The sequence below is a fragment of the Enhydra lutris genome, unplaced genomic scaffold, assembly GCF_002288905.1.
Source record: "Enhydra lutris kenyoni isolate GAN:26980312 unplaced genomic scaffold, ASM228890v2 scaffoldscaffold75, whole genome shotgun sequence".
NCBI classification, from domain to species: domain Eukaryota; kingdom Metazoa; phylum Chordata; class Mammalia; order Carnivora; family Mustelidae; genus Enhydra; species Enhydra lutris.
This window is the reverse complement of record NW_019154159.1, coordinates 2,047,986-2,067,064: the sequence shown is the minus strand read 5'-3', so window position 1 is coordinate 2,067,064 and position 19,079 is coordinate 2,047,986. Positions and strand designations below refer to the sequence as shown.

The 19,079-nt window shown below is 51.2% G+C and overlaps 1 protein-coding gene across 1 annotated transcript in view; it reads right to left on the bottom strand.

Moving 5' to 3' along the window:
- The window catches only part of LOC111160358 (SEC14 like lipid binding 1), a 54,930-nt gene extending 46,066 nt beyond the window's left edge, over positions 1–8,864 (bottom strand). The window contains exons 1-3 of the mRNA XM_022523416.1: positions 8,782–8,864; positions 7,588–7,692; positions 6,505–6,597 (exon numbers count right to left, since the gene is read on the bottom strand). Coding sequence (XP_022379124.1) covers positions 6,505–6,567 — 63 coding nt within the window. The 5' untranslated portion in view covers positions 6,568–6,597; positions 7,588–7,692; positions 8,782–8,864. The remainder of the gene's footprint in view (positions 1–6,504; positions 6,598–7,587; positions 7,693–8,781) is intronic.
- Between the last annotated feature and the right edge of the window lie 10,215 nt (positions 8,865–19,079).

Genomic DNA, 19,079 nt, shown 5'->3' with positions numbered 1-19,079 from the left:
CTTCAAGAAGAACAATGAGTGGTGCCTGGGTGGCTCAGAGGGTTAAGCCTCTGCCTTTGGCTCAGGTCATGATCCCAGGGTCCTGGGATCGAGCCCCGCATCGGGCTCTCTGCTCAGCAGGGAGCCTGCTTCCTCCTCCCTCTCTGCCTGCCTCTCTATTGGTCATCTCTGTCTGTCAAATAAATAAATAAAATCGTTTAAAAAAAAAAAAAAAAAGAACAACGAGAGAAGGGACGACAACACTTCAATCTAAAATGCCACTCAAAGCCCTGACCTGACCCTGACCTGACTCAGGTCAGAGGGAGAAATGGTGAAGGTGGGACAAGTGGCTCAAGATTTCTTCCGGAGGATGCACGGGGCTTCAGGAGGCAGGCGGCTGCCAGGAAGAGTGAGCAAGGACGAAGCCAGTCCGGGTTCCCGCGGACTGGTGCCCCTCCGCCCCAGCCAACCTGAGCAACGATGGAAGTGGGGTGGCTCGTGTGCCGGGCCGCCTCCCCAGGAAGCGCTCTATTTCTCGGATTTCTGCACACCTCGCTCTCACCCCAAAAAGACCAGCCTCAGTTCAACTCAACATGGGGCTCTTCTCACTGCAGCCGCCCATACAAGTCCGCCTGGGGTCCCCAGGCATCCCCTGCTGTTTTGATACGGGAAACCTGAATGGACAGAATAAAGCCTAAATATAAGTAGGAATTCCTGTTTAATCTAAAAGAAATCTTAAAAATAAAAGAAATATACACATTCAGAGAAGTCATTTACTTACTGATTCATTTCACCTCGTATTTGGAGGTAGGGAAGAGGGGAGGGTGTAGGAATCGCTAGGCCCTGTCCTCCCTACTCTCCGTTCTATGGTCTAATTCCTCCGCACCACGGCCCGACACCAGGCAACTGGCCTAGTCACTGGGCCCCCAGCTGGTCTGTGGCAGGGACTAGATGTGCACCCAACTCACAGCAAATCTCTCCTGCCTGCCCTCATCATCTAGTCTCAGCGGGAAGCCAGGAGACACCCGGGGAAAGGGGCTAAAAACACAAAGAATGAAACAAACAAAAATACGAGAGAAAAAAGCACAAGCAAATGGAGTGGGGGTGGGACATTCAGCGGTGACTACTCACCGGCAAACGCCTTCTCTGCTTGTTCAACCTACAAAAGTGTGTCGCTCAAACTACCAGTGAGGTGCCGGTCAACAGGGCTTCGTGTACTTTATAAAGATGTCAAAAAAAAAGTCAGATTCATCACAAAAGGGCTCTGTTCCGAAGGGCAGCGCTGGCTAACTGAAAATCATAGTGCGTTACTTCTCTTCCACGGAGAAAACATAGACTCTCTCGTCTGAAAACAGGCCACGGAGTTACATGTGCGGTCTGAGTTTCCAGCAGACCCACCTCCCAAAGCTTCTGCACACAGACGTCCACTGATCAGGTGCCACCCGGGGCCTATGACATGCTCAGTGCCAACACGTGAGGGAACGAGGAAAAACTCCGCGAAGTCACTGCCCCCGAGGAACGTATGAAATAGCTACGCGGAACCCGGAGCATAAACCCCGGGGAGCAGGGGAAGCAGCTGACCCTGACGAGCCCGATGACAAGACGCGGAAGAACAGGAGAGAGGCCCGGGCCGCCCCTCAGAGGCCGGGGAGGTGGGCAAGGTCAGCAGGACCGGGCCCCACACAAACGAGATGGGGAGAAGCAGGAAGGGAAGGGGAGGAGGGAACTGTCAAAAGGGTGCGCGGGCCGGAAAAACACCGTGAGGCACCCAGCACAGCACAGGACATATTTAAGAATCCGTGTTTGTGAAGTAAGGTTAAACAGAGAGAGGAGGACAGGAAGGGCCTCGAGGAAGAGCTCGGGAGTTTACAGCAGGTGAGACAGTAAGAGGTCACTCAAACGGGACTGCCAAGTGGACACAGCGTCTGGCAGGAGAACACAGGGTGACCCGAAGGCATACAAGACGGAACGAGCAGGAGACAAAGGGACAGAAACGTGGGACCTGAGAACACAATCGGAGGCTGTGTCTGCTGGGCCACAGATGGCAGGGGACAGGGGACCCTGGAAGGCGGCTGATGCTCCTGACAGCGGAGCCCCAGGCACACTGTGCTGGCATAGGGGGGCAACGGGGCCTCGCCCATCACGGGCTCCACCAGGTCAAAACAACAGCTGTCCTGGGGCCTGGGGCCGAAAGGGATAAGGGGCCAGTCCTCACTCCACTTGTGTGCGCTGGCGCCGAGCTCCCTGGGCCACGAAAGACAGACGACAGGCCTTTTCCCAGCAACCAGAGGTACAGGGCCCTCTCCCAGCCACACTCCCACACCCTCTTCCACCCGCTCCCGGCTCCTTCACCCCTCCTCGGGTTGGCAGTAAGAGGCCTGCAACATCAGAGGGGGAAAGCTGTGCTTGAAAATGTTTTGTTTCAAAACTGTGTTTTCCGGGACGCCTGGGTGGCTCAGTGGGTTAAGCCTCTGCCTTCAACTCAGGTCATGATCTCAGGGTCCTGGGATGGAGTCCCTGCATCGGGCTCTCTGCTCGGCAGGGGGCCTGCTTCCTCCTCTCTTTCTCTCTGCTGCCTCTCTGCCTACTTGTGATCTCTGTCAAATAAAATCTTTAAAAAAACAAAACAAAACAAAACAAACAAACAAAAAAAAAACCCCTATGTTTTCCCCCAGAAATGTCAACATGAAACTCACCTGCGAGAGCATCAGAGTCCTCCCTGCCATGCCAAGCTCCTGCTCTGTGGGATCCCCTCCCTCTGCCCGGGTGAGACCCCAAATCTTAATTGTCCTTCAGGGATTCACTATGCCTCCCAGCAGCCCAGGCAGAGACTGGACAAGCCAGAGGCAGGCTGGGGAACACGAACCTTCAGAAGCCCCTGCAGGCTGCCGGACGACGGACTCGGGAGTAGATCTCGGCCACTACGTACGCCTCAGATTCCTCACCCTCCAAGGTGAGACAGGGGCTCTCAGGCCATTTCTCCACTCACTGAAGCACTAACATGCTGTTTCTGGGCAAACATCTCACAAAAGCAAGCCCTTAAAATGCCCTAAGGGCCCGGGGGGAAAACTCCCCTCCATCTTGCTTGTTTGCCATCTAATTCAGAAGAGTCAGTGAAAACATCAACATGATTTCTTCATGCTACGGGTACACTGATCCCAAAAGATAAATTTTCATTAAATCAATCAAATACAATTAACAAACAGGAGGCCCACCTGTCTCTAGTTACACTAGGCGATTTCCACCTAAGCCATTTTCTAGCAATACTGAACTCAGTCTCTCTCCCAGTTGACAGACAAGGCCATGTGTCAACTGACTGGCATTTTCCCCAACAGTCTCCTTCCCCCAGGGGTCCCCCGAAGCAAGACTTGGAGGCTCAAATGCATTCCCCAGGCCAACCACCTGCCCAGCACTCCCACCACTACCCAGCCCTCGCTGTGGAGCTCTCTCAAATCCCTTTCCCTTGGAGGAGCATCTGGCTGGCTCAGTCGGTAGGGCATGGGACTCTTGGGTCTCTGAGTTGAAGGTTCAATCCCCACACTGGGTGTGGAGCTTACTTAAAAATAAATTCTTAAAAAAAAAAAAAAAATTCCCTTGAAGCTAGAGTTTTGTTCCTGCTTCAACTATGTCTCTCTTCACCCTGAAGAACTGCACAGAATATTTCCAGACTAAATCTATTATACTACTGTTTCTCCTCAATGAAAAAAATAATAATAAAGCAAGGTAAATAAAGAGAATTTTATGACATACAATTCCAGTCCGAAAAGTGGCCAATGACACCATACAATAATCACTAAGGACTTAAAACATTCTAGGTCCTGGGGCGCCTGGGTGGCTCAGTGGGTTAAAGCCTCTGCCCTCAGCTCAGGTCATGATCCCGGGGTCCTGGAATCAAGCCCCACATTGGGCTCTCTGCTTGGCAGGGAGCCTGCTTCCCTTCCTCTCTGCCTACGTGTGATCTCTGCCTATGAAATAAATAAATAAATAATCTTAAAAAACAACAACAACAAAACATTCTAGCTCCTGTCTAATTCTGGAAGGAGAATATATTTCATTTTCAGATTATAAAATATTTTCCACAACCCAAAAGAAAACGACTACTTGCCTCAAAACAAAAGCAATTTAAAAAGCAATTTAATTTTAAAAGCCTAGGGGGACGGTTCAGAACTTCAATTTCAAATTCTCCCGTAAATCCACGCATAAAATGAGCAGAACAAACGTCACCATTTTGAAAACAAGTAAGGAAAATAAGGAAGTTGATCATTAGACGGTCAAAACTCCTCTTTATGTCTAGTGTCTGCAGAAGAGACAAAAAAAACCTTTGCCTCCCACAATCAGGGTTGCACTGAGCTTTTAACATCTACTGAAAGTTTTACGAAACAGAATGCACCACTCCTGGCTCCTGTGCCCCCTGAGGACCTGGCCTGGCCCAGTCCCTAGAGGCCCAGCCCCTAGAGGCCCAGCCCCTAGAGGCCCAGCCCCTAGAGCCGTATGCAGCCTCACAGGGGGCCACTGGGCTCAGCTGCTCCCCACACCTCCCCCCCAGCTCTACCAGCCTCTGCCACCACCCCGGGGTGGGGGGGGTGTAACCCACAGGCTGGCCAATAACCTACAGCCTCACTCCGGGGTGGGGGGGGGTGCCCAGATCAAGTCTCTCTAGAATCTGAACTGGGAAACATGACGAGACGCGGTCACTTAGAAACTGAAAGAATGCAGTGATGGAGAACTTGTGACCAGGCCGAGCTAGGGCTGGGGGGGGCTCTGAATAGCTAAGAGGGCACGAGAGCTGAAGCACAGGGGAGGGAAAACCAGGAGTGGGCAAAGCAGCCGACTGGCAGGAGAAGGGGAAGAGAGGCTCCCCACTATGGAGCAAGGCCGGGGCCAAGCCCCGCGGGGCGAAGTTGCAGGGCCAAGTGCGGCCGAGGTTCCCAGAGCTGCCGGGAACCACCTTCCAAGGCCCGGTTCTTGGAGCTCAGCCCAGCCAGTTTGCATTCCTGCATTTCTGTGCGATTCCCATCACCCCATCGCACCACATGTGTCCCCACGAACAATACCCCTCCTCAGGCTCTCTGGAGCGGGTCTTGGCAGCATACGACCAAAAGCCAAAGCAGGGCAACATGCAAACAGGAAACAAGCCCTCCTGACAAACCATTCACAGAAAATACTCAACAGTCCTGGTATTTAAGGGAAACGCGGAGGCGCCTGGCTGGCTCCATCAGTCAAACACAGGACGCTTGGTCTCAGGGTTTTGAGTTCGAGTCCCGCACAGGGTGCAGAGATTACGTAAAAATGAAATCTTCAAGGAAAAAAGAAAGGAAATGCAGAACTAAAAACTCCACCCCCATGCCAAAAGAAACCCCCCCCAAAACCTCACACGGACCGAGAAGAGGCACAGGGAACTTTCTGAGGTAATGGGCAGGAAGGTGCTGCGTCCTGACAGAGGTGTGGGTCACTCTGCCATCAAAACTGATCAAAGTGACCATTTCACTGTATGTAAATTACGTCTCAGTTTTTAAAAATTCTCTAAGCCTAAACTGTTTCCTTGAGAGGGCTTGCATTTGGGGGTTATTTTTCAGAAATATATTGCTCCGGATAGATGTCACCAACGAGGCTGCCCAGGAGCAGCCTGATGCAAAAACACCCGAGTTTCTAGTTAAATATAGAACAGAAACAGCCAACACTCATCAATGGCGTTCCGGGTCAGAGCAGCAGCTAACTCTGAGGTGCGAGGGAGGGGGCAAGTGGGACTCCTCGCTGGGCTGGTATGTTCTGGATCTTGATCTTGGTCCAGCTGGGCATTTCCACCCTTACGTTCATGACCAAAGCATTTCCTGTACTTAGGCTGTATTACACCTTAACAGTAACACAGAAAGAAAGAATACCCAAGAATAGTCTAAAAGTGACTGCGTCTAGTGAAATGCTTATCTTCAGCCAAACTCTTCAGATGAATAACAAAGAAAATTAAGACTTGAGTTAACCCGTTGGTGGAGTTCTGCTATGCCACCCGAACTTGACTTCAGGGGGAAAAACTCATTCAGCAGAGTCGTTAGAATCATCAAATTAAACTCCATCCCATAGTGCTCATTGTTATATAACTGAATTCCGACAACCAGAACAGGCTTCTCAACGAGCAGCAGAGGGAAGAAAAGCCAATTTCCACATCCCTTTTCTACTTCAACGAACAAACAGAAAGAGCAAAATCCAGAAGAAGAAGTATTTAGTCAGAAACCCACTTCTGTGTTTTCAGAGAGAATTAACTCAAATTCACATATTAACCGTAGGTGCATTTAAAAAAAAACAAAACACGCGGGTTTTCATTTTTAGAGATTTACGGGTTTTCATTTTTAGAGATTAACGGTTTAAAAACATTTCAAGAACTCTAGATCCGGATCATAAGCATAAAAACAGAGTAAGTAACAGCAGAGCAATGGAAACAAATTATAAAATTAACACCTGTTTACAGATCATCCCATTTGAATACTTAAAAAAAAAGCCAAAGACTAAATTAAAATGTCAAGTACTTACAGCCATAATTAATTCAAAGGGGTGTTTATACACCCTCACCGGTGACTGGTATTTCTGCACCATGATTGTAACACAATAGCAACCGTCTCACACCTGCCAAACACAAATATATATGATTAAAAAAGCCATGATTAAGTCTGGAAAAAATTACGTGTGCATTTACTCATCATACCACAGTCTAACTGTAGAAAGGGACCTCAATAGGTCACATAATTCCCTACAAAATCCCGAAGAGGACGCTTGGACTGTACAAGGAAGGAGAAGGTGAAAAAACAGTAAGGGTGAAGGAAGTCCAAGTGTCATGAGGGAAACAGCTCTGCTCCGCCCCCCCTGCCCCCCCACCCCGGACCTCTCCAGGGGCTGGGCTGGGTGCAGGATCCCAGTTCTTTCCCGCACTGAAACGTTATGATCCAATAATTAGTTCCGGAATCATTTTCCCCTGCCACAACTTCTACAAGAAGCTAAATGAAAGTGATGGCACTTCAAGATATTAAGTCTGGTGACACACAAAAATAAAAACGGGAAGAAAATCCTACAGTATCTCAAATTATGGAATACTCCTCAAAAACTAGCTTCAAAGTAAACTTGTCAATCCCTGTTTTCTAACTGCGTAGACTACAATCTCAGAGGCCTGTCTTCAAACGGACAGCAACACCAAGCACTCGGGCTGAGCAGACCTCCAGCCTCAGACCGATGTTGATGACTGTCAATAATCACTAAATGGGGCCTACTTCCCAGAGAAAGGACTCCTCCTACAAGATAACCTATTCCCACTCTGGTGCCAGTCTACACGTATTTTTCTGAAAAATACACGTCTTTTGGAGTCCTCTGTGTGACTTTACTTTCCTATTTAAAAGTGAGGAAGAAGGGGCGCCTAGGTGGCTCAGTGGGTTAAGTCTCTGCCTTCAGCTCAGGTCATGTCTCAGGGGCCTAGGTTGGGCTCTCTGCTCAGCGGGGAGCAGGCTTCCCCCTCTCTCTGCCTGCGACTCTGCCTACTTGTGATCTCTCCTCCCTGTCAAATAAATAAAGTCTTCTTTTAAAAAAAAAAAAAGTGAAGAAGAAAAATAAATCCAAAGAGCCTACCTGTCCTGCTGAGAATAATCATTAAGGATGTCACTTCATGCTGAATACGGTCAGAGAATATTCGAACCTACAAAACGGAATATCCTCAAGGCGCCCAAAGTCTAGCTGTAATAAAAAAAAAAAAAAATGGAGATATATTTTATTTCAGAAGATTCTTATCTCTATCATTCCATTTCACCAGGTCTGGAACTCTCTGGTGTTTGTTCAGCATATCTCTCCCGGCAAGAACAGGTTATGTTGGACAACACCGGCAGTCTGAAAGCTGCTACAGAACTACTCCCGGTGACCTCAAAGCAGTCATTTGACTTCCTTCGGACTCGGTTTCGCCTCTGTAAAATGAGGTTTCGGGTGAGATAATCTCGAAGAACGTCCAACTCTGAAATCACAACGTTCAGAGCCAAACTCCGGAGTCCTGCGCCTCACTCCGCCCGGCACTAATACGGGGTCTGGGACTGGGAGGTCCCGATGCGCCGGGACCACGTTCTATTCCGTTCTGCAAACCTGACCAGGCTGGTGCACAATTCTGAAATGGGAAAAATTAACTTCAGAGCATCTCCCGGAGACAGGGAGGCTGGTTACAGGGTATAAAAAGGGTTGCGGGGGTTGGGGGAGACTTGAAAAGCAGAATGCTCGGTGGAGACACTAACACCCATTCAGGATTCCACCGCCCGGAAGAACCCAGAGTGACTACGCCGGGAACCTGCTAATTCACGAGCTTCTCAACTCCTGCCGGCGCCCGGCTTCGGATGCTCAGGTCCGGAGATACGTGGGACTCCGGAGTTACAACGGCCAGGTGGCATCCCGGACCAGGGCAGCCTCTATTGCATGACAATCGGTGCTTAAAAATTAGCCAATGGCCGGAACCAGGGAGTCCGCCGCGCGCAGGCGGAGGGGCGGCCGGGCCCTCGGGTCGGTCCGGAGGGTCCAGCGCCGCGGCTCCCGCGGGCCCCCAGCCCCGGCCAGCCCGGGCGTGGGGAGCCGAGGGCGGGCGTGGATCCCAAAGTCTGCTCCCCCCAGGGAGGGCTCCCGGAGTGCGAAGGTGGGGGCGAGGGTGGGGGCTACCGGGGCAGCGGGGGCGGTGGGGCCCGCTCCGGCCCCGGCCGAGGAAGCAAAGGGGCAGCGAAGAGCCTCGCGGCGCTGGGAGGGGCCGAGCCGGGGTCGCGCTCGGAGCCCGCCGCGGAGACGCGCGCCTACCTCTTGTCAAAAAGGCCGGGCCCGGGACGCGGGGCGGCGGGGGGCGCTCATGCCGGCAGCTCCGTGGTGCCGTCGCCGTTCTACTGCCGGTGGCCGCAGCTCCGCCGCCGGTTCCGGGGAGTGGACCGGGGCGGGGGGGGGGGGGGGGGGGGGGGGGGGGGGGGGGGGGGGGCGGGGGGGGGGGGGGCGCGGCGAGGCTCGAGTGGTTGTTACGGGTGACGGGGAGGGCGGGGCCGGGCGGCCGGAAGGAGCGCGCGTGCGCGAGCGCAGCCGACGGACGAAGGCGGGCGCGACGACCGTTGCTAGGGGAGGGGGGGGGGCACCACCCGGGCCGAGCCGCGTTGCGCAGGCGCCATCTCGGGGGCAGGCGGGCGTGGGAGGAGCTCGGAGCTGGCGCGGGCCGTGACGCACCGGCTGGTCTCGCTAGAGGCCGCTGGCTCCGCCCTGTTTGCGTCACGGGGCGGGGCGAGGGGCGGAGCGAGATGCCAAAGGAGGCTTCGGGCTCGGGTCCGCTTCTGGCCTTCTGGTTTTGCGGCTGCCCGGGGCCGGGGCCAGGGCGCTGCCCCGAGGTCTGGCCGTCGCCGGAGGGCCGGGGCCTCCTCATTTTTTGTGCACTGCTCCGGAGCGGTAGGCCTCCCCCTTTGGTGCCCTGACCACATTCTCGCCGAGTAAGGCCCATGAGGCGGGTGCCCGGGCTCGGGAGGGGCTGGGTGGAGCCGAGCGTCGTCTTGTAGACACGTCCGGACCCCGCGGTGGAGCTGACGTGGGGCCAGGCCGGCCCCCCGAGACTAGGGGGGCGGCGTTCCGGCGGGACAGCGCAGTTCCAGCCGCCCCTCCGAAGCTCGAGTGTGATGCACGCGGAGATGCGATCCCTGAGGGGCGAGGACCTTGGAGGGCCACCGCGCTCGTCCGCCCACACAGCCAGGCTGGCTCTGCAGCCCACGGTGAGTTCTCCTGCGGTGTCCCCGCTGCGCCCTCCGCATGAGTCACCCTGGGCGGCCGCACGTCGGATGCACAGCCCATTTCCGGAGCGGCTGCGGAATTTCCTTCAGGGCCACTTGAGCAGCCAAACGGGAACATCGAGAACATCGCTGACGACTTGATCACGCCTCGTTTTTCGCAAACCATCATTTTCCAGCTGGAGCACCCACACTGCTCACGGCGCTCAGCTCCGACTGGCTTTCGCCTGTTTGTAAAAATCACACCCACCTTCGAAAGATGCTTTCAAAAAAGAGACATCCCGGGAATGACGAGCCTCCTGGTGGGAGTGAACAGCAGCTCCTAGGAAATGGTCTTGGTGAAAACTGACCGGATCTGATAAGCCCGAAGGTGTAACCACCAATGTACAGGACACAGAGGACAGAGGAACAAGCCAAATGATACCATGGGGAAAACAATGGCCTGAGTGTCAACCCTGCAAGACAAACACATTCTTTATCAGATAAATTCCAAAGGAAGGAAAGGGGGAAGGGCCTACAAGGGGTTGGGAGATCACCGATCTGTACACTTAGGACTCCTACACTTTTGTCTGTATATAGTACACTTCAGTTAAAACTTTTCAAGAAAAAAACAGACCTGAGACATCAACCTATTGCGGTATATGAACTTGATTTCCATCCTGATTTTCACAAAGTGTTATGAAACTGGGGAGCTTAAACACTTTGAACATACAGTGATACTAAAAAAATTACTAATTTTTAAGGCGGGATATGGTATTATGGCTAACATTTTTCAAAGAAGCCCTGTCTTTTAGGTACACGCTGAAATACTTTGGAGCAAAATGATGTATTGTCCAGGATTACCTTCAAAATAAGCCAGGTGGGGAGAAGAGGGAGTAAAGGCTTAGATGAAATAAGACTGGTCCTAAGTTGGTAATTGATCATTGTGTGATTGTGTCCATATCTGTGTATGTTTGTAATCACCAATAACAAAACGTTTTCACACATGAAAAAGATGGCCTATCACCCCTGAGGCTGGGAAATCAAGACATAATTACAAAAGACATATTTGAAGATGTCTCAAGAAATAGTAGTACCAATCCTACAAGAACAGGCTCTCAAGGAATCTAATTGGAAGGAAACAACCCTTGTTTAGATGTATAAATTATGGTATGTTTGTTTTTAAATCAGTCTTACTGCGCAAGTGTCTGAAACCCATAAGAAAGTCTACCGAGGGTCATACTACGGAGTTCAGTGAAAAGAACCAGTCCCTGTCTTGTTAGCACATGCACACGGAGCTCTTACTGTATGGCAGATCCTGTGTGAGGCATAATGATGAGTACGGTGTGGAAGAGAGAGCAGAGAAGTGAGGGGACCAGGGTTGGCGGTCGGTGACCAGAACCCCCAAAGTAAAAGTGTCATGACAAAATAGAAGCGTATGTCCCCCACCTGTGAACTCAGTCCAAGGCTGGTATGGTGCCTCCATCACCAATATCAATGGCCAGCTCCCCCAAAGGACCATCAGAATAACGGGTTGATGAACCAAACCAAGGCAAAGGTGACTGAAGCAACAACAGCAGGGGAGAGCTCCACTGGACCAGAGTCAGCCAGGAGACACTCTTGGTCCATCAGCTGGGGGAGGTCAGGGGTACATTTCAGGGTGTAAGGGTCTTGGCTTAAGTGTTCAAGGCAGGCCTCTCAAAGCTGAGACCTCAGAAGGACCGGGCCATTTTGTGATGTAGTTGTTAAGGCCTGGTGGACACAACCAGCAGAAGGTCTCGAAGATTCTAGTCTTTTTTTTTTTTTATTAAAGATTTTATTTATTTGTCAGAGAGGGAGAGAGAGAGAGCGAGCACAGGCAGACAGAATGGCAGGCAGAGGCAGAGGGAGAAGCAGGCTCCCCGCCAAGCAAGGAGCCCGATGTGGGACTCGATCCCAGGACGCTGGGATCATGACCTGAGCTGAAGGCAGCTGCTTAACCAACTGAGCCACCCAGGCGTCCCGTCGAAGATTCTAGTCTTGATAAGGGAACAGTTGTCTGATAAACAAGCCGTTTACCCGGTGAGCAAACTATCCTCCTGAGAGGGGGTCGTTTGCCAAGATGAGCCACCATTTGTTAGAAAATCTTTTTCAGGAGTATCCTGAAGCAAATGGTGAAGCTCTTTATTGGTTACTTATCTGACCAGGCAAGAATTCTCTAGATAAACAGTCCGTGTTGACACAGGAGTCCTGACAGTTAAGCTATGTGGATTCCGGTGGTCTCATTCCTCATCATCAGGACCATGGGTCCCTTCTGTCTTGCTGCCCTGCCCTTATCTCAATGTCAGCTCGGCCCCCAGCCAGCAGGTAAGGAGGAGAGAGCAAAGAGTACCATACACCTTTCCTTGAAAGACACTTCGTCGATGCAGCATGTGTGTGAACACAGAGGAAAGGGCAAGACTGATGGGATGGCGCAACACTAGTGGGGGTGACACAATGTGGCCTCCCCCGTCTGCAGCAGCACCCCTGCTCTCTTCCTCAAACTCTCTTGAAAGTCGTACTACGGGAGTGTTCTAAGACACCCTGAGTGAGGTCCCAGGTCAATGGGCATTTTTATTAGTAAATCCTCACCTATCCGTTGTCACCTCTCATTTGGTGGCTGAAAGCCTTGATGGGTGCCCTGGGATGGAGACCGAAGACTCCCAAGTTCTCGCATCCACAGAGCGACCCTCTGGTTCCTTTGGTTTCTCAGCTGAGTTACCTAGGGCCACCCCTGGCTGATGTGGTCAGGACGTGGTATCAGTGGCCTGTTCACATCTGCCTGGGCACCGACACTGAGCCAACAGGATTAACCAGAGTTGGGGACACTGTCCCTGCTCCCTACGGCCACATCTTCTCCAATGCTCTTAGTGCACTCCCAGGAGTCATCCCAAGGAAAGCATGGGAAGTTGGTGACACTGAGAGGATTGGGGGTATAGGTTAAGGGGAGGGTCATGGCAGGAGAGACACTAGGAGGCAGGTGACAGTCCTGGCTCAAATTTCAGCCTGCAGAGCCCAACCCCTTCCCCACCACAGACACAGCAACGGGAAGTAAGGTCTGAAAGATCCCTTTGAATGTAACTAAGAGTCAGGGTCAATTAAACATCGAGGCTGTGTGGCTCGATGTTTAAGATTAAGTGGCTTTTAATCTTATTCTCCAGCAGCCCGCCCCACCCTGGCATTTTCCCCTTGAATGTCGATCTGTCCCAGGGACATGTCGGCTCTCCTCCATGTCTGGAAGAGTTCACCTTCTCATTTGGTGGTAAAAGACAGCCTCGCAAAACATGACAGATTCTCCTGACATGGGCCATCTGGCAAAGTTTCCAGCCTGGAAAAGTATGGACAGTGTAGCTCACCCTACAGGCACAGTTTCCTGATGGAGCTCTGGCAGTCTTCCCGCGGCCTTGAGCTAATACCATTGCATCATTCGCAACCTGGGAAAACTTCAGGCCGAGAAGCCAGAACTGCAAAAGTTATCATCTGACCTTACACATTTCTGAAATACCTCATTTCAATCTGGAGAGGCAACGTTCTCCTTCCCTTAATCGGTTTCGCTGCCAAAAAAGCCTTCCTTCTTCCAGGGCCCTCTTCGTGCTGCTGGCAGAGTTCCGTTTCCAAACAACACAAACACAAAACTCACGCTTTGGCTCGAAAACCACACTGATGACAGAAATAAATGAAGCATCAAAGGCTGCCATCTGAGATCTTCTATAAACCCCGTCCCCAGCTTTCCTTTGTCCAGAATGATTTTTCTTTCCACTTCCACTCTGTCTGTTCATTTATTCATCCCTTTGTTAACTCAGCAAACATTTATTCAGCTCTGTAATTTATTCCGACACCACATTAAGCACAGGAGTGTGGGAAGATACAGTATATAAAAGCAGACCTGCCTTCCAGGTGCTCAGCCTGCTGCATAGGGCAGACATGGAAACAGGGACGATGTAGCTGGTAAGTTCTGCAGCCCTCCCTGAAGCCTTTCCTGTCACCTGTTCTTTTTCCATAATGCCTATGAACTTGACACTTCCACTTAGGGCATACCGCCTTCAATGAGACTGGAAAAGAATCGGGTCTCATCAGACTGTAACTTGCTTGGGTCCTAGGACCATATCCACTCATTTTCTTCTCCTTGTCATGGCACCTGCCATTTTCCAGAACCCTATTAAATACTGGATGGGCTGAAGTCATGAGCCTTACATTAGATCTTCATTCTGAGTGCATTAAACACACGTCTCTGTCCCATGGACTGAGCGGAAGCATCCTTGGGGGTGGTGCTCTCCCCACCCTGTTCTGTCCTCTGTGTCACCGAGCTAGGACACTGAGCCTCGGGAAGCAGCCGAGCGAGAGAATTGCTACCCTGTGGGGAAGCTTGGCGCTCATCCGATGAGATTTAGGGCGACAGAGGATGTGACCTGAGGCCTTGCGGCTTCCAGCTCAGAGACCCACAAATAGCCAACCCAATCATACTTCTTTGTAGTTTGTTTGTTTCGCAAAATAGAGTCCTTGCTTCTGCGACCCCGACGCAGCTGCGTGGCACTTCTCTGGCAGGCCAGATCGGGACTTAGCAAGTCAGTGATCGCTCCCAGGCTGCTCCTTGCTGGTTGTACAAGATGGAGGTGGGGTTGGCCGGGCAGGTGCAACAGAGTGCCAACAAGGGACAGGCCGAAGGTCACACAGCAAGATGACGCCGAGTTAGGGACAGAAGCAGAGCATCCTAAATGAGATCCACAGTGCATTTTCCCCAAGACTACAGAGGGAAGAGAAAGGCCTGCTCCACTCTCAGTCCTGTGGGCAGAGACTATGGACCTCACACAGAAGAGACAGAGAGGGCCCAGATCTCCCCCACTTTCTCTTTGACATGGATGAAAGACAGAGCGACCTCGGACCCCGAAATCTCCTGACACCCCAAAGGCTTTTGGCCATAGTCTGGGGGGAAAGGAGTGTGCGTTTCTGTTTGATTCCTTATTGGGAGTGCAACCCACAGCCAGGCCTCCCGCAGCTCTGCCTCCAGAACGTTCTGTGACCTTCCGCCGAGAGCCACACATCTGTTCATTTCACACCACGCTGAAAACCCCGTCTCTCAGCCCTTCCCACCTTGGCAGTGCCTGACTGGACCATCTCTGTAGCCCAGAGCACCTTTTGAGATCTTTCTCTTCCAAAGGAAAAAAAAAATTTTTTTTTTTAGATTGGATATTCATGGGATTTGATGTCAGAAAATGCATCTCACAGGGTTGTAAGGCTTAGATAAGACAGTGTTCGTGAAAACACTTTGTAAATAGTTAGCCTCTGTGTACATGCTTCCCGTAGCCAGACATCTCACAGCTCTGCCTCCAGAACATTCTGTAACCATAGATTATTTTTACCCTGCCTACCCCTTTGGTTGGTTACTAGTATCATCCTCTGTTTATTTAGATTAGTCCTTCCCCATCTGAAATTTCCCCCAAACAGAAGAGGAAAACAGAGTGCTGATCAAAAGACCAGTCCTCATGTGAACGGCTGGAAGCAGACTTACCCCTTTCTTGGTGAACCACCTTCTGTAACTGCAACCTACATAGCACTTGAAGGTGTCAGGGAACATAGGCAGACACAGTTGTCTTGCTTAGTGGGGCACGAGAGCCCACCCCACTCCAAAACATTAACGTGTGAATGCGTAACCTTTCCTAAAAGGAACCACGCCTCCCAACCCTGCCTCACATGGTGGCCTCTGTCAGGTATGGTGCTCTTGCGAGGCACGACCCGAAGCTGCCCCCAGGACACTGGTGGGGGGTGTTCTGCTAACGCAAAACCAAGAGCCCGGTCAACCTTCCTCCATACCCCCAGGGACACAAGTTACACCTTTGAACTTGACTCAGCAGGGAGAGCGGACTTTTTAACCACCAGCCTGAGGACAAAGACATCACTGTCCTTGGTAACCAAGGCTGGCCTCTGTGTCCGGGCTGACCTTGTTCAAAGGTTTGGCACACGCACTTGTCACAGGCAGGTGTGCAAAGGACTTCTCTGGGGACCAGCCTCTTGGCCACTCAGGAGAGTCTTCTAGGAATCCCTGTGATGCTGGCAACCTGAGTTTATTCCATACTCGGGGAAACCGAGGCACAAGGAGGCCAGTTTGTTCAATCCCTACAGAGAATTGAGAACTTCGGAGCCAGCCAACCGTGTCTCTCCTCCCATACAACATCTAAATACTGTGCCCTACTTAGTTAAATGCAGAGCTCTGGCTGAAGACAAAAACAGCTCCTCGGCCGCCGACCAACTATATTGGGCCAGCACACCTCCTCATCAATCCTCAAAAGAGCCCATTTTACAGATGGGGACACCGAGGTACACCCAGGAGAAGTACGTTTCAGGGCAGAGACCCTAAACCCAGCCCTGACTCCAATGCTCATGGGGGTCTTCCCACTGCCTTAACTTCTCTCTGCTGCCCTCAGTTTCTTTGCACTTTGTTCTTTCCTCCAGGTCCTCAGTTTCAAGATTTATCTGCCCAGGTGTGCCACGTGAGAAGTCCATCAGCCGTCAGCACATCAGGCTGTGGAACGCTGGACTCGCAAACACCTGACAGGTGCGGGGGCGCGGACATTCTCGGACATTCCACCTAGCAAGCAAACCAAGAACGTCTCTGGCCTTCAGGTCTTTCCATATGGGCCCTCAGTAGCAGTTCGAACTGTCTTGACTTATAAATTCTTTAAATAACAAGTGGCAAGACCCTGTACGACTTTTTAATGTCCATTTATTCTTCCAACCGTCTGTTCTGAGATTTACAACCGTGGAGCTCCTTGAGTGCCTAACACACGACATAATGGAGGGAAGGGAAACTTCGCAACTTTGCAAGCAAGGGATTTCGTTCAAGCTTTAGAATGCTGAGTGAAGTAAAAGGTACCCTTAACTCGGCCCAAAAAATATGAGGAAGTTTCTTTCTTTTCCTTTCATTCCCCCCTCCCTTTTTTTAGTAATCTCTACCTCGTGTGGGGCTTGAACTCATAACCCCGGGATCAAGAGTTGTGTGTTCTCCCGACTGAGTCAGCCAGGCATCCTAAGAATAAGTGGATTTAAAGAAAAAGTGGGACTCCCGGATGGCTCAGTCGGGAGAGTATGTAACTCTTGATCTCAGGGTTGTGAGTTCGAGCCCCATACTAGGTATAGAGATTACTTGGGAAAAAAAAAAACAACAAACTTTTTTTAACTTACAAAAAAATAAATCCACTTCTTTTTACATTCTAGCAGCAAAGACTGCAAGGACAATTCGAATCTTAATGCAGAGTAAAGCTTCTTCTCTGACAGGAGACGTTGAAACCAGTGGCTTAACTTCTGCATCTCTTGCTTTCAACAGTTGAGCAACTCTGCAAGTTAAAAGGAAACAAGACTTCCCAGCAGCTGAGTCAGCCCCAGCTGAAAACAAAAACAAAAACAAAAACACAACCCAGAGGAAGTAAATGAACGCAGGAAAACCCGAGGGGCCTCCAAGTGGTTTCTGCTACCTCGACCCTCAGATTTGCAGCGCTGGGACCTGGAACCCTTCCAAGACCCGTTCACTCACCTTGGCCAAGCCTTCGACATTGAAGGAGGCTGCGTCAGGTAATGTCTGCTGAAAGCTTGGCACTCTTCATGGCCAAGGACAAAACTTAAAGTTGAGCCTTGACGCCCTGAGACTGGGACCTTCTTAGCCAAGCCTGGGAGCCCCCATCAGTGGTCTGGCTCACGTGACCCAAGTGACAGTTGTACCTACAGAATTTCAGGCCCCACGACTGCCAAGTGGGTCCTGTTCAGTTCCTGATGTTCCCAGAGATCAAACAATTCCCTGGAGCAGACCCAGCACAGGCCTTTTGTTGCTGCTGAGGCTATGATTATCTCCTGTTAGGAGCAGCCAGGTTTCCTAAACAGAGTAGACCCAGCAACATAGTTGACACCAAAGCCCTCCACAGTGGTTCCAACCACACAAGGGTAATTTTATTTTATTTTATTTTTTATTGTTATTATTTTTAATATTTTTTTAAATATTTTATTTGTTTATTTGACAGAGAGCTAGAGAGAGAGTACAAGTAAGCAGAGCGGCAGGGAGAGGGGGAGAGAGAGAAGCAGGCTCTCCGCTGAGGAGGGAGCCCGATGCGGGGCTCGATCCCAGGACCCCAGAATCATGACCCGAGCCGAAGGCAGCCGCTCAACCAACTGAGCCACCCGGGCGCCCCAATTTTTAATATTTTTTTTAAAGATTTTGTTTATTTATTTGACAGACAGAGATCACAAGTAGGCAGAGAGGCAGGCGGAGGGAGAGGAGGAAGCAGGTTCTCTGCTGAGCAGAGAGCCCGATGCGGGACTCGATCCCAGGACCCTGAGATCATGACCAGAGCCGAAGGCAGAGGCTTAACCCACTGAGCCACCCAGGAGCCCCACAAGGGTAATTTTAAATTTTTTAAAAGTTAATGTAGTGTTTTAAATAATCAAATAATATCTACCCTCAGAGACTCTCCACACAGCACCCATGTCCCCATGTCTTCACTCCTAAAGCCCGTTTTGTTCAGGCTTTTGCCCTTGTCCACATTCTGGGGCTCCTGGGGGAAACTGGGTGCTGCCCCAGATCTGGCAGGTAGACCAGACGAGGCGAAGGCATCCCTTCTGCCAGGGACTGATTTAGGAGTGAGCATGTCACCCAGTCCTGACCAATGAGACCCGCAGGACAGTCTGCCAGGAGGTTCTGGAAAGGTCCCTGCACTGTGACAAAGGAGATGCCTGAACAGAAGTCCCCTATTTCTGTGTGTGGACACTGTTGTGTCCAGGGCCGGCTCCACGGGTGCTGTGTGCCCGAGGGGAGCCAGCGTGTGCTGGGGAGGATGCTGGGACCACAGAGAGGAGAGGAGGAAGCAGAGGGAGTCTTTGGTGACAAGCCCTGGTCATGTGCGGGGCCCTCCCTTGTGTGCTAGACATCAGGTCCTGCAAACACATCAGCGTTGTCACTGGGCCATCCAGCTGGACGAAGGGTTTTCTGGTCCTTGTGGCTAAAAGCAACTTGAGCCCATTCTCATTTTCAAAACATGTTTAGTATATGTGCTGCCGAAGCGAGCACTCAAAACATGTTTAAATGCACAAACACATTTAAAATTAAAAACCACCTATAATCCCACCACACCGTAATGACCACAGTTTATGTCCTGGTGCTTCTCCATCACTCTTCGGCAGTGTTAATTTTGATGTCTAATTACATAAGGAATCCACTTGCTTCCAGCAAAGAACTCCAACAGTGCAATTGCCTTATGCAGAAAGGAAAAAAAGCTGCTGGGAACCTTCTGCCCCCTCATCCCACCACCACCGCAGTGGTGGACCCTTTGCAGTGTTTTTTCTTTCTTTCTTTTTTTT